Source organism: Hylobates moloch, unplaced genomic scaffold, assembly GCF_009828535.3.
Source record: "Hylobates moloch isolate HMO894 unplaced genomic scaffold, HMol_V3 SCAFFOLD_3, whole genome shotgun sequence".
Lineage (NCBI taxonomy): Eukaryota > Metazoa > Chordata > Mammalia > Primates > Hylobatidae > Hylobates > Hylobates moloch.
Genome location: NW_026652278.1, coordinates 33,635,467 through 33,657,913, shown reverse-complemented (window position 1 = coordinate 33,657,913; position 22,447 = coordinate 33,635,467). Strand labels below are relative to the sequence as shown.

Below are 22,447 nucleotides of genomic sequence, written 5' to 3'. Positions count from 1 at the left end.
GATAGTTGCTGTTTGAAATCTAACATGTCAGCATGGCTTTTGCTTCATTTTCAAGGGAGAAAAAACCCCCAGAATACTCCATTTGGGAAACTCCCAATTAAAAGGCTTACACCTGCTTTGCTTTTCTTTCCCCAGTCTCTAAGTTTAGACATTCACAAATAGAATATTTCAAACCATCCCACACAGCGTGATCAGCAGGGGTGGCAGTGATGCTCAGAGGATGCCTAGTTATTTTCAGGAGCAGGCCAACCAGCAGGGTGAAACCACTCACGTTACCAAGGACTTCCATTACAGGCCTCTTGGAGAGTGAGGCCTAGGAATATTGAATGGGATCCTCCGATTGGAAGAGTAAGGGAAATCAGGGAGGGTATAGTAATGATAAAGTAGTCAAAGGTCATATAGAAAGGGAAAAGGGGCCAGGTGTGGTGGCTCACACCTGTAATCCCAGCACTTTGGGAGGCTGAGGTGGGCAGATCGCAAGGCCAGGAGTTCGAGACCAGCCTGACCAACATGGTAAAAACCCGTCTCTACTAAAAATACAAAAATTAGCCAGGCATGGTGACGGGTGCCTGTAATCCCAGCTACTCAGGAGGCTGAGGCAGGAGAATCGCTTGAACCCAGGAGGAAGAGGTTGCAGTGAGCCAAGATTGTGCCACTGCACTCGCACTCCAGCCTGGGGTAAAAGAGCAAGACTCTGTCTCAAAAAAAAAAAAAAAAAAGAAAAGAAAGAAAAAGAAAAAAGAAAGGGAAAAGATAAAACTAAGGGTTAGATTCCCTGAACTTTTTTTTTTTTTTTTTTGAGATAGAGTCTCGCTCTGTCACCCAGGCTGGAGTGCAGTGGCACTATCTCGGCTCACTGCAACCTCTGCCTCCTGGGCTCATGCCATTCTCCTGCCTCAGCCTCCCGAGTAGCTGGGACTACAGGCGCCCGCCATCACGCCTGGCTAATTTTTTGTATCTTTAGTAGAGACGGGGTTTCACCGTGTTAACCAGGATGGTCTCGATCTCCTGACCTCGTGATCCGCCCGCCTCGGCCTCCCAAAGTGCTGGGATTACAGGCATGAGCCACTGCACCTGGCCAAAAACTAAGGGTTAGATTCCTTGAACTTTATTTTTTTTTGGGAGACAGGGTCTCTTGCTCTGTCACCCAGGCTGGAGCAGGCAGGACAATAGTTCACTATAATCTTGAACTCTTGAACTCCTGGATTCAAGGGATCCTCCCAAATAGCTAAGTCTACGACATGTGCCACTACACCCAGCTAAATTTTGTATTTTTATTTTGTAGAGATGGGGCCTCACTATGTTGTCCAGGCTAGTCTCAGACTCCTGGTCTCAAGCAATCCTCCCGTCTCAGCTTCCCAAAGTGCTGGGATTACAGGTGTGAGAGACCACACCCAGCCTGAGCCTCTTTCTATAGCTAATTGTGGGTAAGCATACAGCTTATCACATGTAAGACAGACTTCTCTATAAAATGCTTCTGTCCACAGTCTAGTGTAGTAGAAAGAATGTTGGAATAAGAATCAGAAGGCCTGCCTCTTCATCCTGATTCCATCAATCACCACCTGTGAGAATGTAAATTATTTTCTCTCTAAGTGTAATAGCTATAAAACAGAGATGGATAACACTGCTTGGTGCATTTCACATGATGTCATGATCAACTGAAACTGGCTGTGAAATAATTTTGGAAAATTGTTAAGAACCATGCAACCAAATGATACTGCTTTCATACCCTTCACCACAATCACCACTAATATCAAACATTTAACCGGGCACAGTGGCTCATGCCTGTAATCCCAGCACTTTGGGAGGCCGAGGCGGGCAGATCACGAAGTCAGGAGTTTGAAACCAGCCTGGTAAACATGGTGAAACCCCGTCTCTACTAAAAATACAAAAATTAGCTGGGCATGGTGGTGTGCACCTTTAATCCCAGCTACTCAGGAGGCTGAGGCAGGAGAATCGCTTGGACCTGGGAGGCGAAGGTTGCAGTGAGCTGAGATCGCACCATTACACTCCAGCCTGGGCGACAGAGCGAGACTCCGTCTTAAAAAAAAAAAAAAAAAATCACTTAGTGAGTGTGTGCTCCGTGGAGGGCTCTATGGTGAGGAGAAAATAAATAAAAAGACACAGAAGAAATAGATATTATTGCTCTAGATGGGTTAACACTGAGTTGAGTTGATGCTTAATTCTTGCTTGTTTAGTTGATGTAAAGATGGCTAAGCAGTCTTTCTGCAAGAAATTCCAGATGCTGATTTACCTGCTTTGTTTGCAAATTTCATTTCCTACCTGACTTTTCCAGTTGTCTGGAAGGGGCAAGTGGTGGTTGGGGCCTCCGTACTTCTCATTATAGTAGATATAGGTATTGAGATCAGGGAAGTTGCGGTTCAGGTCCACTCCATTTGCATTGTTCCTGCCAACTAGATACCCAGGCTTGTTTGGGCCCTAAGGGAAAATGAAAAGATGAAAAATGAAGGTTTCAGATTCAATCCTATATTTTCTAACTTTTTTTTTGGAGACAGGTTCTCACTCTGTTGCCCAGGCTGGAGTGCAGTGGTACAATCTTGGCTCACTGCAACCTCTACCTACTGGGCTCAAGCAATCCTCCCACCTCAGTCTCCTGAGCAGCTGGGACTACAAGCACACGCCACCACACCCGCTAATTGTTCTTTATTCTTTTTTTTTTTTTTTGGTAGAGATGAGGCTGGTTGCCCAGGCTGGTATCGAACTCCTGGGCTCAAGTGATCCACCCACCTCGCCCTTCCAAAGTGCTGAGAGGCCAGGTGCAGTGGCTCACGCCTGTAATCTCAGCACTTTGGGAGGCAGAGGCGGGTGGACCGTTTGAGGTCAGGAGTTCAAGATCAGCCTGGCCAAAATGGTGAAACACCATCTCTACTAAAAAATACAAAAATTAGCTGGGTGTGGTGGCGCGTGCCTGTAGTCCCAGCTACTCAGGAGGCTGAGGCACGAGAATCACTTGAACCCAGGAAGTGGAGGTTGCAGTGGGCCAAGAACGTGCCACTGCACTACAGCCTGGGTGATAGAGCAAGGCTCTGTCTAAAAAAAACAAACCAAACAAAGTGCTGAGATTATAGGCAACAGCTACTGCATGCAGCCATGAATCCTATATTTGAAGGACATTGTATAGTTCTTAGATATTAGCTTAATCGAATGATGTAGCATTTTTTTCCCTTTAGTCCCCATCACAAGAAGATGAATCATTTTCTTCTTTGACTTATCCAAAGTCACAGTGGTGGGCTTCAAGTTCCCTGTAGATCACGTGTAAGAGGAACATATCTCAAGAGAAATTCTAATAAGAGTAGGGTGTTTCGGGATCATGGGAACCCCAATGTTTTATGAACAGTTTTATTGAGATATAATTCATATACTATAAAATTCGCTCATTTTAAATGTACAATTCAATGAATTTCAGTATGTTTACAGAGTTGTATAATCATCACTGCAATCTAATTTTAGAACATTTCTGTCACACCAAATAGACACCTCATTCCCATTTACAGTCACTTCTCATTTTCATCCCAGCCCTAGGTAATAACTTTCTCTCTCCTTAGACTTGCCTCTTCTGGACAGATCACATAAGTGGGTCATACATTATCTGTTCTTTTGTGGGTTTTCCCCCCCACTGGGCATAATGTTTGTGAGGTTAATCTATGTGGTAGCATGTATCAGTACTTCATTTCTTTCTATTGCTGAATAGTTCCATTATGTGGATTTATCACATTTTGTCTATCCATTCACCAGTATTAGTATTAGTTTAATACTATTAGTATTAGGAAACTGTATTAGTTTCCTAGGGCTGCCATAACAATCACCACAAACTAGGTGGTTTATAACAACAGCAATTTATTCTCCAATTTATTCTCTGGAGGCTAGAAGTTGTAATCAAGTCAACTGGATGGGCGGCACACTCTCTGGTCCCCTTCTTTGTTTCTTCCAGCTTCTGGTGGCCAGAGGCAGTCCTTGGCATTCTTTGGCTCTTAGACCCATCACTCTAATTTCTGCTTTCATCTTTACATGGCCTCCTCCCCAGTCTGTCTGCATCTCTATTCACAAATTTCTTTCTTCTTACAAGGATACCAGTTATGCTGGATTTAGAGTCCATCCTGATCCTGTGTGACCTCATCTTAACTTAATTGTATCCGCAAAGACCCTCAGTAGGCCCTCCATATCCATGGGTTCCACATGTGTGGACTCAACCAACCTCTGATTGAAAATGTAGTTAGGCCTATAGTGGTTGCATCTGTACTGAATATGTACATACTTTTTTCTTGTCATTATTCCTTAAACAGTACATTATAACAACTGTTTACATAGCATTTACATTGTACTGGGTAACATAAGTAATCTAGGGATGATTTAAAGTATATAGGAGGATGTGCATAAGTTATGTGCAAATACTATGCCATTTTATATAAGGGACTTGAGCATCCGAGGATTTTGGTATTGGTGGGGGGCCCTGGAATCAATCACCTACGGATACTGAAGGATGACTATGTATTTCCAAATAAGATCATAGTCACAGATTTCAGGTGAATGCGGATTTTGGAGAAGGGTGGTAGGGGGAGATTCATGGACATTTGGATTGTTTTCACCTTTTGGCTATTGTTAATAATGCTGCTTTGAACATCCACGTACAAGTCTTTGTGTGGATGTATGTTTTCATTTCCTCTGGGTAGATATCTATAAGTAGAACTGCTGAGTCATAAGCTAAGTGCATGTTTAACTGTTTTTTGTTTGTTTTTGTTTTCGTTTTGAGACAGGGTCTCACTCTGTTGCCTAGGCTGGAGTGTAACAGCATGATCATGGCTCACTGCAGCCTCAACCTCCTGGGCTCAGGTGATCCTCCCACCTCAGCCTCCTGGTAGCTGGTGCTTACAGGCACGTGCCACAACACCTGGCTGATTTTAAATTATTTGTAAAGATGGGGTTTTGCCATGTTGCCTACGCTGGTCTCAAACTTCTGGGCTCAAGTGATCCACCCACCTCCCAAAGTGCTGGGATTACAGACGTGAGCCACTACAGCCTTATGTTTAACTTTTTGAGAAACTGTTAAACTGTTTTTCAAAGTGGTTACACTATGGAAACTCACTCCTCCCCCTTTCAAAAAATTTAGGATCCTTACTTATCTTTCTTTTGAGCAATATCAACTTTCTGGATCCCTTAATTTCTCTGTCCATATTTCAGATTTTATCATTTATTTGCTCACGTATTCACTCACTCATTAGGTCATCTATTTAGTCAACCAACATTTACTTAAGTCCTTCTCTATTCAGAGCTCTCAGATAGACACTGGGGAAAGAGATAAGTGAGACATTGTAGTCTAGCCTTCTAGGAATTCATAGTACACATGGGGAGATGGACATACACATAAATAATTAAATACATAGAGTGATAGAATAGAGATATGTTAAAAGGCTCATTCAAAATTGAAATTCCATTTAATGTTTTGTGTGGCATTGGAGAAGGGAAATAGTGCCAACTGGGTCCCTGTAGACTGAGAAGGTGGAGCCCAAATTGTTGGCTGTTCCTGGAAGTGAATGAATGGATGCCGGGAAGCTAGAATCTCACAGATGAATTGCCGCTCTCATATTTTCCCTTTTCCAACCAATAAAATGCAGCAGATTACATTTTTTTCTGAGAATTCAGTATTATTCTCAGATTTCTCCTCTTTTCATGGCACCCTGCTTGTATTTCATTTTTAGATCCCATTGAAAACATAACTGTTTCCTACATCAGTTGTGTTCCAGTGGAAAACATTTATTGGGTCTTTGATTTTGGTGTACACTTCTGTGACATAATGATTTTCTTTATGCTTCCAGGGGCTTGTCACTGCTTGCTTATTTATATCAAGGCAGCTCTTGACTGTCAGCATAAACAGCTATGGGCATTATCCACTGATTTCCCTGCACACTGGTCAATAGTTATGTTGGCAGGAAGCGGCTTCCCCTAACAGAAGGTTTCATAAACAGGGCTAGTGTTGTGTTTCCTATTACTGCTGTAACAAATTACCCCAAATTTAGTGGTTTAAAACAGCACGAGTGTATTGTCTCATAGCTTTGGAGGTCAGAAGACTAAAACAGGTCTCACAGGCCTAAAAGCAAGGTGTCTCTCCAGTTTCTAGAGACCATTCACATTCCTTGGCTCTTCCTTTTTTTTTTTTTTTTGAGATGGAGTTTTGCTCTTGTTGCCCAGGCTGGAGTGCAATGATGTGATCTCAGCTCACCGCAACCTTCACCTTCCGGGTTCAAGTGATTCTCCTGCCTCAGCCTCCCGAGTAGCTGGGATTAGAGGCATGTGTTACCACACCTGGCTAATTTTATATTTTTAGTAGAGACAGGGTTTCTCCATGTTGGTCAGGCTAGTCTCGAACTCCTGACCTCAGGTGATCCTCCTACTTCAGCCTCCCAAAGTGCTGGGATTACAGGCCTGAGCCACGGCACCCGGCCAAGGCTCTTCCATCTTTAAAGCCAGCTGCGTAACATCTTCAGATCTCGCTCTGACTGTGACCTTTGGCCTCCCTCTTCTACATTTAAAGGACCCTCGTAATTGATTACACTTGGCCCCATCCCCCCCACAATACTCCAGGTTATTTTAAGGTCAACTGATTAGCAACCTTAGTTCCATCTGCAACCTTAATTCCTCCTTGCCCAGTAATATAACATATTCATAGGTTCTGAGGATTAGGTCGTGGACATCTTTGATGGGGGGCATTATTCTGGCCACCTACAAGTGGCTTTAAAGTCTGGTGGCCAGGAAATTCTTCTCTGTGTAGCCACGAAGACAGCTTGCCTCTGGGCATGGCAGGTATCTCTGAGAGTCTGAGAACCTGATGGGTCCTCTTGCGTTCAGGTTCAAGATCTGCTCCCTCTGAACAAGAACACAGCAGGTGAGCAGAAGTGACCAGCTTCCCAGAGATGGCTCTAAGATTCAGTGGACTGGCAGGGGTTTTCCCCAGTCCCTCCCACCCCACCTACTGCAAAGGATGTGTGCAGGACTGAGCTGGTTCTCCGTTCTCCCCACTGCAATACAGGAAAGGGCTAATAGAAGGAAATCAGCCAGGCTGGGATTCCCTCCCACACCTCTTTCCAATTTTCCTGCTCTTTGGGAACTCAAGTCTTGAGGAAGAGTAGTGGGCACCACTCTGATTTCCAGTGGTGAAAGAAAGTTCTCTTTCTTCATTTGTAGAGTCATTTCAGCAGAAAGTGGTGAGACTGCAAGAGTCAAGTCTGTGTTTGGTTCAACGTCCTGGCTCCATCCCTCTCTCTGTCTCTACTTACCCCCCAGCCCTATCCACAGGTCGATTTAAAATATGCTTTAACGTACTCTCCCCCCAAGAAAATCCCGCCTTTTTATTTTTTTATTTTTTTGAGATGGAGTTTTGCTTTTTTTGCCCAGGCTGGAGTGCAATGGCATGATATCGGCTCACCACAACCTCTGCCTCCTGGGTTCAAGCAATTCCCCTGCCTCAACCTCCCGAGTAGGTGGAATTACAGGCATATGCCACCATGCCTGGCTAATTTTTTGTATTTTTAGTAGAGTCAGGGTTTCTCCATGTTGGTCAGGCTGATCTCAAACTCCCGACCTCAGGTGATCCACCCACCTCGGCCTCCCAAAGTGCTGAGATTACAGGCGTGAGCCACCATGCCCAGCTGAAAACCCTGCCTTTTAAACACAGCTTTTAAAGGAACATCTCCATTGCATAAGGCAAATCGATGCCTGGCCTCACCCTTGACAATACTAACTCAGTAGGTCCAGGGTGGGACCTGGGAATCTGTATTTCAAAATCTTCACCTGTGATTCTGATGCACAGCCACAAAAGAGAACCACTGATTTAAAAGTTAAGCATATCGGTCTGAAACACTTAAGATGTTACTACTAATAATAAGACAAATGTTAGGCACGCTGACATTTTGAATTTATGTTAGAAAATAAAGTAAAAAATCGTGCCAGGCACGGTGGCTCACACCTGTAATCCCAACACTTTGGGAGGCTGAAGTGGGTGGATCACCTGAGCCAGGAGTTCGAGACCAGCCTGGCCAACCTGGCGAAATCCCGTCTCTACTAAAACTACAAAAAATTAGCTGGGCATGGTGGCGCACACCAGTAGACCCAGCTACTCGAGGGCTGAGGCAGGAGAATTGCTTGAACCCGGGAGGCAGAAGTTGCAATGAGCCGAGATCGCACCACTGCACTCCAGCCTGGGCAACAAAGTAAGACTCCATCTCAGAAAAAAGAAAGCCCTTAGACATTTTTTCTTATCGGTCCCACTGCAAATATAACTCTAAAATATAGAATCAATAGGCTAAGTACTATACTAGTAGAGGAAACAACTCTATGGAAATATAATAAAGTATGAATAATGTAGAATTAGCCCCCTACCCCCAATTCTGGGGAAAGCCTGTTGTCCTTGTTATTTTCTCCACAAACGCAAATGGAAATGTAGTGTGGAAGAAAGAAAGGTATTTAGGGTTTGATGCTAAAAGTTCAGGAAAGGAGCTTTATTTTGCAATATCCCTCCACATCTGTTGAGCATTTTCCAGGTTACAAAGTGTTATCACAGATATTGCCACATTAATCCTCACAACAAAACCCTGAGGTCATCTGGAAAGGTGTTGAGGGAATGCAGGCTCAGAAAGAGCCCCACGTTTATTGCCTGAGGTGCTGTAGGACTGAACCGACCTCTTCATCCTTTCTTATATTTCTGATGGATTTTTTTCTCTTGGCCATTTCATCTTTTAACATTTGTGACATTTACAGTGGGATGGAGAGGGAATCCTGTCCACTGGACTTTATTTTCTAAGAAGGCCTTGATCTCTCCCCAGCATCTCCCTTAGACCTCGTACCTGGGCAGCAGCCACCTCGTAGCCGTCGGGGTTCATGGATGGCAGGATGTGAATGCGCGTGTCCTGGATGAGCTGGACGATGCGCTGGTTCCTGTTCCGGAACTCCTCGCACAGAAACTCCGACAGCTGCAGCATCAGCTCGCGGCCCAGCGCTTCGTTGCCATGCATGTTCCCCACATACTTGACCTCTGGTTCCACTGCAAGGAAGAGAAAAGATGGGGGAAGCTTGGAAGTGCCATTGACGCCTAACCTTGCACAAGGACCTTTTTTCTCTTTTTCAGTAATGAATGAAAGAAAATCTCATGCTTTCATTGGGTCTTTGGCAATAATCCCTGAGCCCCTTCCTAACCAATTACAGTTACAAAAGCTACAAAAATTCATGCCAGGGATGATATGAGTGCCATGTATTGAATCCCCATAGTGTACTAGACAGTTATGTTCGATACAGCTAAAATTCACAGAAAACCTGTAAAGTGGGCATTAATAGCCTCAGGGTGAGGGTAATAAGGATGGGAGAGGTTAAGTAACTTGTCTGAGGTTGCCTAGCTAATGGCTCTATAGAGGCCCAAGCCCAGGTGGCACGTACAGTGCCATTTGCAGTAGCACGCTACTTCTCAGAGACAAACCTTTCAGGATAAGGATGTTCCCCAGAATCTGCTTTCATGAAGTACTCTAGGTTTTAGCATAACAGCTGCTAATGATCCCAGTTGAAAACTTAATTTTCTTGGCACTTGAAAAGTTTCTTGCTCCACCTGAACAAGAACACAGCAGGTGAGCAGAGGTGACCAGCTCCGCAGAGATGGATCTAAGATTCAGTGGGCTGGCAGGGGTTTTCCCCACTCCCTCCCACCCCACCTACCACAAAGAATAGGATTGTGGGCAGGACTGAGCTCGTTCTCCATTCTCCCCACTGCAGTACGGGAAAACTGAAATCACTCCTTCAAATCCAAGCAGGCCAAATCTGAAGGCACAGAATAGGGAGGCACCTGCTATGTCTCATTCCTTAGTCTTCTCTTAGGCCATGTTAACTGTTCAACTTGAGGTAAGAATTGAGAACCTGAAAGCTTCTGGGATCACCTAAAGAAAATCATTCTTGCCCTCTTTTAAGAGGAAGGAGAAAAGCTCTTGCCAAATGATCTCTCTTCCACCCAATACTTTCCTGCGTCCATGACTTTTCTGGTTCTGTACCTCTTCATCTTCTCATTTCCAAATCCTTCTCACCACCCTTCTAGGCCCAGTTCACATGATATTCTGTGAAGTCATCTTGGGTTCTCCTTGATGAGAGAGAGCTCTCTGTTGACTTCCCTGGTTTTACCTTTTTTTTTTTTTTTTTTTTGAGTTGGAATCTCGCTCTGTCACCCAGTCTGGAGTGCGGTGGCAAAATCCCAGCTCACTGCAACCTCCACCTCCCAGGTTCAAGCAATTCTCCTGCCTCGGCCTCCCAATTAGTGGGGACTACAGGTGCCTGCCACCACACTTGGCTGATTTTTATATTTTTAGTAGAGACAGGGTTTCACCATGTTGGCCAGGCTGGTCTCAAACTCCTGACCTCAGGTGATCCACCCGCCTTGGCCTCCCAAAGTGCTGGGATTATAGGTGTTTGCCATTGCACCTGGCTGGGTTTTACCTATTTTTATACATGTTCTATTTCCTTTACCAGACCTGGCCTTAGCAGTGTACATAATTTTTAACTTGTGACAGCATCCATTATTATTTATCTTAGTATACCTACAGCAGTTTTTCTCAAAGGAATGCTTATAATCCATAAGGATCATGTGGTGGATTTTCCATAGTGGGTATTCTTTAATCTTAGTGTATTTTTTTTAATCGTAGATTATGTCTTTCTTACTTTTCTTGGTATTAAAATGTCTTTTCTGTTAGAAAAGGATGGATATAGTAGATGACAGGTAGTTTTCTTCACATCCTTATTCAATAAAATAAAATTTGGAAGATCTGTTTTAGTTCCCTCTGGTCTCCTATTTATTTGAAAAAAAAAAAAAAACACACCTTTTTTTAACTTCTTTATGAAATCTGTAAGTCTGAGAACCACTGCCCTAAAGAACTTTGAACAGTGCCATGAACTTAGTGGATGCTTAATATCAGATTTTTTTGGCTCTCCTTTTTCTTTTTTCTTTTTCTTTTTTTTATTTAGAGACAGGGTCTTGCTCAGTCATTCATGCTGGAGTGCAGTGGCACAATCATAGCTCAGGACAGCCTCTCGAATTTCTCGGTTCAAGCCATCCTCCCGCCTCAGCCTCCTGAGTAGCTGGGACCACAAGTGCACACCACCACACCAGGCTAATTTTCTAAAAAATATTTATTACAAAGTCTCACTATGTTGCCCAGACTGGTCTGAAACTTTTGGCCTCAGGCAATCCTCCCAAAGTACTGGGATTACAGGCATAAACCACCACAGCTGGCCTCTACTTTCAATATATCTGGAACACAACCACTTCTCATAACAATCACTGCTACCATTTTGGTTCAAGCCCCTGCACCTTCAAGCTTGGTACTATTGGCCATGTTAGGTTATTGAAATAAATCTCCCACTTGGTCTCCCTGCAGCTGCTTAGCCCCTTTAAAGTCTATTCTCCAGAGTCAGGGGTTGGCAAAACTTTTTTATAAAGGATTAGAGAGTAAATCCTTTAGGCTTTGTGGGCCGTGTTGTCTCTGTCACAGCTACTCAACTCTTCCAGCAAAAGCAGCCACGGACAAGATAAAAGTGAATGGGCGTGACTACGTTCCCATGAAACTTCATTTACCAAAACAGGTAGCTGGCCCTTGGGCTGTAGTTTGCTGACCCCTATTCTGAGTGATCTTTACAAAATTTAAGTCAGATTGTCTCCCACTTCTGCTTAAAAAACCCTCCAGTGGCTTCTCACTTGACTCAAAGTAAAAGCACAGATCATTACCAGGGTCTGTGAGGCCCTGTGTGATCTCCTATTGCCTGGTGTCCCCACCACATGGCTGTGACCTCCTCTCTTGCTCTCCCCTCATTCACTCGGCTGGAGCCGCACTGGCCCCTTGCTGTTCCTCACATGTGCCAAGCATGCTCCAGAGCATTGTCTTTGTTCTTCCCTCTGCCCGTCATCTTTTCTCCCCAATATCAGCACGGCATGTGCCATCACATCACACCCATCCTTCAGCTCTCTGCTCAAAGCCACCTCAGTGGAGACGCCTCTCCTGAGTGCCTCTTCTGCTCCTCCTCGTCTTCCTCCATGGCATCCTTATCTCTTATTCCTGATTTAGTTTTCTCTACAGCACGTATTTCCATCTGATGTAATATGTATTTACTTAGTTACCCATTTATTGTCAGTCATACCCCACTAGAATTCGGGCCCATGAGGGCAGCATCTTTGTTTTATTCTCTGCTGTACTTCCAGAGTCTACAAAAGTGCCTGCATATTGTAGGTGATTGGTAAATATTTGTGGAATGAATGAATGAAAGGAATGAATGGGTGAATAGTAGTTATAGTGCTTCAGAGAAAAGAAGGAACAGTGAGGGCTAGAGTCCTGTGAAAAAGCTTCAAGGAAGGCCTTGAAAGCTAGAAAGTATAGGAGCACCAAGAAGGGGGCTTGGAATGTTGGGGGGCTAACCCCACGATGTCCATGAACACTCGCAAGCTTCCACAGTGAACATATGATCTGATTGACAGCAGGCTGCTTGTTATGGAAGTGCAGTTTCAAAGTGAGGCAATTATCCCAGGTAACCCCATGGCCTTCTTTGAGCCTCCTCCATGCAGTATTCTGAATCCCATGGCCAGTCCATTGGGTGTGAGGCTTTTAAAGTAGGAAGTGGGATAGTCAGGATTTAGGAAAATTTTTCTGGCATCTGTGTACCAAATGGAAGATTCAGAGTGCAGCAGTTAGAAGTTAGAGACCTGGCCGGGCACAGTGGCTCATGCCTGTAATCCCAACACTTTGGGAGGCCAAGGCAGGCAGATCACTTGAGGTCAGGAGTTCGAGACCAGCCTGGCCAACATGGTGAAACCCCATCTCTACTAAAAATAAAAAAAAAATTAGCCAGGCGTGATGGTGCACGCCTCTAATCCCAGCTACTTGGGAGGCTGAGGCAGGAGAATTGCTTGAACCCGGGAGGTGGAGGTTTCAGTGAGCTGGGATCGCGCCTCTGCATTCCAGCCTGGGCAACAGAGCGAGACTCTGCCTCAAAAAAAAAAAAAAAAAAAAAAAAAAAAGAAGTTAGAGACCAGTTGGGAGTTCAGTGGAATCATGTAGGCAGCTTGTGATGGAGTCTGGACTCGGGCAGGGGATGTGGAAGCGAAGAGGTAAAGGGAGATTTGAAGTTGACAGTTTGAAGGAGGAACTGGTAAGGAAAGAAGTGAGAAATTAGAAACAACTTAAATGTCCATCAATATATGGACAGTTAAATACAGTCATGCAATGAGCTGTTACACAGCCAAAACCACAATGATGTAGATCTGCACTTAAAGACATGGATGCTGTCCATAACAGATTATGAAATGAGAAGGGCAATTATAATACAATTTCATTTTTATAGAAACAATTACATGTGTTTGAGTCGGGGTTTAAATATGCATAGAAAAAAGTCTGGAAGGATATACATCAATACATTAACAGTGGTGGGATTTGGGGTGAGTTTTATTTTTTTTTCCTTATCTAATTTCTAAATTTTAATCCAAACATGGATTGCTTTTATAGTAGAAACAAACTAAAAAAAGGAATCCAGGCTAAGTGCGGTGGCTCATGCCTGTAATCCCAACACTGGGAGGCCAAGGTGGGTGGATCGCCTGAGCCCAGGAGTTTGAGAATAGCCTGGTTAACATGATGAAACCCTGTCTCTACTAAAAATACAAAAATTAGCCGGGCATGGTGGTGCATGCCTGTGGTCCCAGCTACCTATGAGGCTGAGGGAAAAGGATCACCTGAGCCCAGGAGGTCGAGGCTGCAGTGAGCTGAGATCATGCCACTGCATTCCAGCCTGGGCAACGGAGCCAGACCCTGTCTCAAAAAAATAAAAGAAAAAAGAATCCAGTAAATAACACTAACACCCCAGTCCCCAAACTCTCTCTAGAATACCATGCTGTCACTCCCCAAAGAGATTTCCCTATACCCCTCTAAGTTTCCTGGCAGAACTAGAAGGGCTCATTGTTTCTGCCTATGTCTCCTGAGCCATTGGATGGGGAAAGACAGAACAATAGCAAGGGGAAAAGAAAGGAAATGGGGGAAATGAAGGGATATGGGACATGAGCAGAGAAGAAGACTCATCTTTTACCATTAAGGTTTTGAGCAAACAGAACCCAAAAAGGAGGAAAGGGCTGAAGCCTGAAGGAGGGTTTTAGCTCCCCAGAGGCAGTGGCAGTTTGAGGGCTAAGAGGGAAATAGCACAGGCTGAGAAAGAGATAATACCTTGTAGGCGGAGACGTCCACGGACCACCCCAGAAACCACTCCAATTACTGGATTTGCAAGGGAAAGGCCCTGCCCCACACACCCTCAAGAGCTGTTCAGGACTTACAGGGCTCGTGGATTCCAGGGTGGTCGCTGAACTCCAGCACGTAGAGGTGTCTCCCCTCCACACTGCGCCCAATGCTGTAGACCCGCGTGATGCCGGGGCATTCGTTTTGCACCTTGTACAGCGTCCGCACAAGATCATCATAGTGGTGGTGGCGGAAGGTCACCGGGGCAACCAACTTGAAGAGAAGGAGGAGGTGGAGGAAGACTGAGAGCAGGTCTGACATCTTGCTGGGCTTTTTCAAAGAGAGCCACTGAAACGCGCCCCACCTCCTTAAACAACCTAGCCTCTTCACCCGCCAAAATCCAAGGTCCGCCTAGCTTCCCGCTTGTAAACACCAGTCCAACTTGGAAGACGTTCCCAGCTGTCCGTCCAAGGCTGGAAATTCTTTATGTCGCTCTGGAATAGCCACTCATCTCTCCTCCCTCACTCCCTTTCTTTCTCTAATCCAGGAAAGCCTTTTGAAAGGTTTTTTGCACTTCCCCAGATGGGTAGTTTCACTGATTCTGGTTTACTGGTTAACTGGACTGTAAACAGACTTCAGTAAATAGCTGCTTATAACCCTTTGATTCCTGGAGAATTTTTAAAAACTTGGCCTGTGCCTGTTCCCTTTATTACAACTTTCAAAAAGGGTTCTCTGTCCCTTTTGATCCATGCCACGTACTGCTGCCTATCTTTCTGAAGCATGGCTGTATTTTGTCCTTTTTTTCCTCAAAAATCTTTCAACAGATGCCATTAAGAAAAGGAAAAGATTAGCCTCGGACTGGGAGAAAACAATTGTAAATCATGTATCTGATAATACCCCCATAATACGTAAAGAATCCCTACAATACAGTAAGAAGACAAACAACCCAAATAAAATATGGGCAAAACATTTGACCAAAATAGATATACAAACGGCTAATAAGCACATTTAAAGATGTTCAGTGTCATTAGTCATTAAGGAAATACAAATTAAAACCACATGAGATCCAGGCATGGTGGCTTATGCCTGTAATCTCAGCACTTTGGGAGGCCAAATTGGGAGGATCACTTGAGCGCAGGAGTTTGAGATCAGCCTGGGCAACACAGCAAGACCCCCATCTCTACAAATCATCTAAAAATTAGTTGGGTGTGATGGCATGCCTGTAGTTCCAGCTACTAGGGAGGCTGAGGCAGAGAATCACTTGAACCTGGGTGGTGGGGCCTGAAGTGAGCCATGATCATGCCACTACACTCCAGCCTGGGCAACAGAGTGAGACCTCATCTCAAAAAACAAATAAACAAAAATCACACATGAAATATTACTTTACCACCACTAGAATGGCTATAATAAAAAAGACAGACAATAACAAATGTTGGTGAGAATAGGGAGAAACTGGAACCCTCATAAATAGTGCAGCCAGACCAGGTGCAGTGGCTCATGCCTATAGTCCCAGGACTTTGAGAGGCCGAGGCGGGTAGATCACAAGGTCAAGAGATTGAGATCATCCTGGCAAACATGGTAAAACCCCCTCTCTACTAAAAATACAAAAATTAGCGGGGCATGGTGGCACACACCTGTAGTCTCAGCTACTCAGGAGTCTGAGGCAGGAGAATTGCTTGAACCTGAGAGGCAGAGGTTGCAGTGAGCTGAGATCACGCCACTGCACTCCAGCTTGGTGACAGGGCGAGACTCCGTCTCAAAAAAAATAAAAAATAAAGATAAATAAATAAAAAAATAGTACAGCCAGTTTGGAAAACAGTTTAGCAGTTTCTTACAAGGTTAAATATATACTTACTATATAATACAACAGTTTCACTCCTAGGTACCTATGCAAGAGAAATGAAAACACATATCCACACAAAAACTTGTACATAAATGTCCATAGCAGTATTGTTCACAAGAGACAAAAAGTGGAAACAACCAAAATGTCCATTAACCACTGAGCGGATAAACAAAATATGGCATATCCATACAATGAAATAGTATTTGACAATAAAAAGGAGTGGAGTACTAATATATTGTACAATGTGGGTGAATCTTACACATGCCTGGTAAAAGAAGCCAGACCCAAAACACCACATATTGTATGATTCAGTTCATATGAATGTTTAGAAAAGGCAAATATATAAAGACAGAAAGAAGATTAGAGGTTGCTGAGGGCTGGGATTAGATATGTGGGCACAAAATTTCTTTTGAGAGTGATAGAAATGTTCTAAAATTAGATTGTGGTGATGGTGATGGCTATACAACTCTATAAATATACTAAAATTCATTGAATTGCATACTTAAAACAGATGAATTCTATGATATGCAAATTGTATCTCAATAAAGCTGTTTTTAAAAGGGAATAAAAAATAAATATAGCTGTCTGAAAGAATTAAATATAAATTTATCATACAACTCAACAATTCCATTCCTGGGTACGTACCCAATAGAACAAACTTGTCCACAGAATGTTCACAGCAGCATTATTCATAATAGGCAAAAAGTAGAAACTACCTAAATGTCTATCAACTGGTGAATAAATAAAATATGATATAACCATACAATTGAACACTATTCAGCAATAAAAAGAATAAAATACGACTACATGCTACAATGTGGATGAACTCCAAAAACACTATGCTAAGTGAAAGAAGCCAGACATGAAAAAACACATAATGTATAATTCCATTTAGACGAAATGTCCTGCAAAGGTAAGCCTATAGAGACAGAAAGTAAAATAATGTTTGCCTGAGGTTGGGGATGGGAATGGAAATTAACTGTAAATGGGCATGAGGGATTTATTTTCTAATGGATGAATCAGCCACTCAAACTGGATCCAAGGAAGATCTTATTGGAGTGATGCAGATGTTCTAAAACTGGGTGATGGTAATAGTTGGTCAGCTTGATAACTTTACTAAACATCATTTAATTGTAAAGTTACCGGGTGCGGTGGCTCACTCCTGTAATCCCAGCACTTTGGGAGGCTGAGGCAGGTGGCTCACTTGAGGTCAGGAGTTCGAGACCAGCCTAGCCAACATGGTGAAACTCCATCTTTTCTGAAAATATAAAAATTAGCCAGGTGTGGTGGCACATGTCTATAATCCCAGGTACTCAGGAGGTTGAGGCAGAAGAATTTCTTGAACCCGGGAGGCGGAGGTTGCAGTGAGCTGAGATCATGCCACTGCACTCCAGCCTGGGCGACAGAGAGAGACTTCGTCTGAAAAAAAAAAAAAAAAAAAATCATTTAATTGTAAACTTAAAAAGGGTGAATGTTGTGGTATGTAAATTTGACCTTAAAAAATTGTTATTTATTTATTTATTTATTGAGACAGAGTCTCACTCTTTTCACCTAGACTGGAGTGCAATGGTGCAGTCTCCACTCACTGCAACCTCCGCCTCCTGGGTTCAAACGATTCTCCTGCCTCAGCCTCCAGAATAGCTGGGATTACAGGCACCCGCCACCACACCCAGCTAATTTTTGTACTTTTAGTAGAGACGGGGTTTCACCATGTTGGCCAGGCTAGTCTCGAACTCCTGACCTCAGATCATCTGCCTGCCTCAGTCTCCCAAAGTGCTGGGATTACAGGCATGAGCTACTGCGCCCAGCCTAAAATTGTTGTTTTTAAAAAGCAAAGTTTCAATGAACCTTCATGCACTGTCGTGTAAAATTCAAATGCCTCAGATAGCCTTTTTGTCCTTGCTACCAAGTCCAGTTGTAACTTGTCATCCTGTCCCTCACTCTAGTGCAGCACTGTTGCTCCACCTACTATCTTTGGAGCATGCCCCTGCCTTCCTGCTTTCACTCATGCTATTTCCCTAGGTAGCTCAATCCAGTTCAAATTCTGGGTCTTCCTTACCTCCCCTTGTAGTTGCTGCTACAATCAGTCTTTCTATCTCCAATTCTTATCACTTTCTCTGTTACGCACTACTCACCGTGTTAGGTGTTGGGTGTCAGGGTAGAGTGCAGCCCTGCTGGCACACTGCTCTTGCTCTCCAGGGTGATCTGCAGCCCCCTAGCATAGAGCTGGGCACAGGTGCTCAACATTTGTTGAATGAATGAGTGAGTGAATGAATTAACACACAAATCCATTATTGACTTTCCCCCTTGCATCCTGCTGCTCTGTCTTTAGCAAACTTTCCCAAGAAAATCCTATGTTTTTATAACCAGTCAGTAAAGACAGCGATTCCATCTTGGATATACTGGGTAAACACTATGTGGCCAGGCCAGTCTGGCTCACAGAGAGGTGGCCCAGATAGTCACAGAGGGTTGGCCCTGATAAATACTAAATTGGCAGTACCAAACATCTGCTGCCTATACCCACAGCTCAAATCCTGTAATTTTCTGAGAGCCTGTCCCCCCAGGTGGTAAAGGTAGGAATCAAGGCATCACTAAGGCTGTCACACATTAAGCCCTTGATCTAGGACCATATCTACTGTCATTACTGAGGGCTTGGCTTAGTGACTCCCCCATGTGCCTATGGTTCTTTATGGGGCCTCACTCATGCCAAACAGATGAATCCCATTCTCCAGGAGAGGAATGCACTCTCCCTACCTGTTTGCACAGTGGATTCTTGTAAACAGGGAATATCCTCTGTCAATGAGAAGTATCAGGGATGAGGTAGCGATGCCTTCCCTGGAATTCCACAGAGTACCAGAGTGATGCCTGCAAGCCAGAGGGCATACGTTGCCTCTCAAAGCAACTAGAAGTAAAAGGTTCGTGGGCCTTCAGTGTCAGAGGGATATGATTTCAAATCCAAGTGCAACCCTTTCTTAGGCCATTTGACCTTGGGCAAATGACTTAACTTCCCTAAACCTCAGTTTCTTTCTGTATAGGATAGGGAAATATAGCTCCTCCCTATGGGTTGTTGTGTGGATTAAATAAGATGTTGTATGTAAGGCCTTTTTCACAGTGCCTAGCACATAGCAAGAGCTCAATAAATATTAGTAGTAGTAGAAATAGCAGCAACAACATCATTAAGCATCTACTTTGTGCTAGAGACCATGCCAGGTGATGGGGATAAAAGTCATTCATTCAACAAATATAGTGAAGTCTTTACTAGTAAAAGTCAAAGGCTTTACATATAATGTCCTTTTTCAATCTACAACAAAACTAACAAAGATCCCGCCCATGTGGTGCTTATATTCCAGTGAAGACACAGACACAATTAAGAGTGAAAAAGCAGTCTGTCTCCTCAAAGATACAGACAAGGAAACAAGCACAACACAGAGGGATGAGTGATGAATGTAACCACATCATAAGACCACCAAGCAGGTTCACTTTGCCTAGTTTTGGGAGGTCAGAGAGGGCTGGCTGGAGGATCTGCAGGAGTGGAACTAACAAAATTATTTTTAGAGTCCTGTCTCCTACTGTGTTATGCACAATAGTGACCCTCCCAAAGGTGTCCACACCCTAATCCTTGAAAACTGAAATGTTATGTTACATGGCAAAGGGGAATGAAGTTTGCAGAAAAAATGAAGATTGTAGCCCAATGTGATGGCTCACACCTGTAATCCAAGCACTTTGGGAGGCCAAGGCATGAGGACTGTTTGAGCCCAGGAGTTTGAGACCAGCCTGGGCAACATGGCAAGACCCCATCTCTACAAAAAATCAAAAGTTAGCCAGGCATGGTGGTGCATGCCTGTGGTCTCAGCTACTCAGGAGGCTGAGGTGGGAGGATCGCTTGAGCCCAGGAGGTCAAGGCTGCAGTGAGCCACGGTCATGCCACTGCACTCCAGCCTTCGTGACAGAGTGAGACCTGTCTCACTGGCCTCAAAGATGGTGGAAGAGTGCCACGAGCTACGGAACGTGAACACCCACTAAAAACTGCAAAAGGCAAGGAAACGCATGCTCCCTGGGACATCCAGAAAGGAACACAGCTCTGCCGGCACCCTGATATTAGTGCAATGAGACCCATTGCAGACTTCTGATCTCTAGACCTGTAAGATAATACGTTTGTGTTGTTTTAAAATTTGTGCTCATTTTTTTAACCACAGCAATAGGACACAAACACACCCCCAAATACCCACACAACTGGGGCTCCTGGGGAGAGGCTGGAGCAGAAAGCTTCATTGTCTGACATCCTCCCAGGGTCTTGATTCAAATCTTCGGCAGCTAGCCCTGCAAATGGCTGTATAGGTCTGGACCAAATGGTATCATCAGAGTTCTTTCTGTTTCTTCTCCTCCTCACCCCAATTTTAGGCATTTCCTTCTTTCTGGGTTCTCAGTGTCCTCAATGCTGTCCCCGCCTGGACAGATGCATCTCCATTCTGCCTTAGGTAAATATTAATAACACTTTACAATTCTACGTTGCCTTACAGAGTACCAACTACTTCTTTATTCCTCCCAAGGAGGAAGGTACCGTAATTCCATTTTAGAGGAGAAATTTTCCCAGAGTCACATAACTAGTAAGTAGTGGAGGAGGGCCTGGACTCTGGCAAAGTTAGCCTAATGTCCTGCTCAATGCATTTCAGTGAATTCAGATATGGAACAAGGGTAGGAAGCCACCAGAGACAGGTGAGCAGAGTACATTCAAATCTGGAAAGGGTTGGAAGGAGGCAGAAGGATACTTACCCTCAAGTAGGGACATGGGGGCAATTGTCCTCTTTCCTTTGTCATCCTTCCCTAGACCCTAGACAAAGGAGAGAGGAGAAAGGGGAAGGGAGAGGGTGAGAGCAAGAGCAAAAGAGCAACAGAGAGAGACAGAGACAGAGACAGACAGAGACAGAGACAGACAGAGAGAATGCCAGCCCTGTGTAGGCAAATGAACCACACTTCCCAACCCAGACCTCTAGTTATCATAGTTTTAAGATTTCTTTCTTTATATCCCCTGCAGTAACTCTGCAGAGAAATCTTGATATAATTTAACCCTGCTCAATAAATGTTAGTTGACTGCACCTATAAATGAATCAAGAGTTCAGGCTGGGCGCAGTGACTCACACCTGTAATCCCAGCACTTCAGGAGGTCAAGGCATGCAGATCATTTGAGGTCAGGAGTTCAAGACCAGCTTGGCCAACATGGTGAGACCCTGTCTGTACTACAAATACAAAAACTAGCCGGGTATGGTGGTGTGCACCTGTAATCCCAGCTACTCGGGAGGCTGAGGCAGGAGAATTGCTTAACCCTGGGAGACGGAGGATGCAGTTAGCGAGATCGCACCACTGCACTCTAGTCTGGGTGACAGAGTAAGACTCTGTCTCAAAAAAAAAAAAAAAAAAAAAAGAAAAAAAAGAATTCAGCTTAGTTCAAATCACCAACCACTCTTTAAGAGATATTTGGATTTTCAGTGTTATGAGAGGGGGTAGAGCAAAGGGAACCCAGCCAAATCTGAAGGGCAAGGAAAGTCAGTCCTCAAGCCAGACCAAGCCCTTTCCAATTCTCTTTCCCATCCATCTCACACTTCTGGTCTTAGCACCATGGTCAACAACACTGAGAGACCTTTCCCAGTCATCTCTTCTGGAACCTTCCCTGGTCATGCTGTCTGATCATCCTGCTTATTTCAGTCAGTGTTGGACGGCCAGTCTGTAATTACCTTGTTTATTTGCTTCCTTGTTTATGGACTGTCTCTCCCAGTAGAAGATAAGCTCAGTGAAGGCCAAGACTATTTTATCCTACTGTTCACCACTTAATCCCAGTACAATGTGCTGAATAAATGAAAAATCAAATGAAGTTATGTCTGAACTGAGATCTGAGATCCTAATGAGGAAATGTTAACCAGATAAAGGGGGTAGAGAAGCTTGGGGTGGAATGGGGGGAGTTTTTGAGAGGTAAGAGCATGGTACTCCCTCCTAATCACCCTGACCTATTGGAATCAGCCAGGGTCTGTCCTTGAATTTCTTCTCTTTCCCTGCACCTACTCCCAGATGATCTCATCTCCAAATCCCACTACAAGCTGGTAACTCTCAAATGTATTTCTCTTGCTTCCACTTCTCTGAACTCTAGAACTGCATTTCTACTGCTTATCTCCCATCACCACTGGGATTTCTAACAGGCATCCATGCCTAATGCCGCCCACCTGCCTCCAGTCCCCGGGGTGAGTAGAGACTGACAGATACATATTGTGTCCATTTTTCTTTTCTTTTTTCTTTTGAGACAGAGTCTCACTCTGTCACCCAGGCTGGAGTGCAGTAGCGTGATCTCAGCTCACTG

At 44.2% G+C, this 22,447-nt stretch overlaps 2 protein-coding genes across 7 annotated transcripts in view; both read right to left on the bottom strand.

The window, feature by feature from the left end:
• CPN1 (carboxypeptidase N subunit 1) overlaps positions 1-14,576 on the bottom strand; it is a 39,213-nt gene extending 24,637 nt beyond the window's left edge. Inside the window, exons 1-3 of the mRNA XM_032170047.2 lie at positions 14,354-14,576; positions 8,859-9,055; positions 2,284-2,439 (exon numbers count right to left, since the gene is read on the bottom strand). Coding sequence (XP_032025938.1) covers positions 2,284-2,439; positions 8,859-9,055; positions 14,354-14,576 — 576 coding nt within the window. The remainder of the gene's footprint in view (positions 1-2,283; positions 2,440-8,858; positions 9,056-14,353) is intronic.
• The window catches only part of ERLIN1 (ER lipid raft associated 1), a 108,628-nt gene continuing 95,207 nt past the window's right edge, over positions 9,027-22,447 (bottom strand). For 4 of the 6 annotated variants that reach the window (XM_058436100.1, XM_058436097.1, XM_058436098.1 and 1 more), the window contains exons 14-21: positions 20,872-20,929; positions 20,328-20,567; positions 17,242-17,517; positions 15,890-16,010; positions 14,354-14,528; positions 9,718-9,819; positions 9,485-9,610; positions 9,027-9,055 (exon numbers count right to left, since the gene is read on the bottom strand). Coding sequence is in view for 1 of the 6 variants with exons in the window: in XM_058436102.1 (XP_058292085.1) it covers positions 20,913-20,929 (17 nt within the window). In the remaining 5 variants the exon portion in view is untranslated. Of the gene's footprint in view, positions 9,056-9,484; positions 9,611-9,717; positions 9,820-14,353; positions 14,529-15,889; positions 16,011-17,241; positions 17,518-20,327; positions 20,572-20,871; positions 20,930-22,447 lie in introns of all 6 variants that reach the window. The other 2 variants (XM_058436102.1, XM_058436099.1) reach the window with 2 other exon arrangements.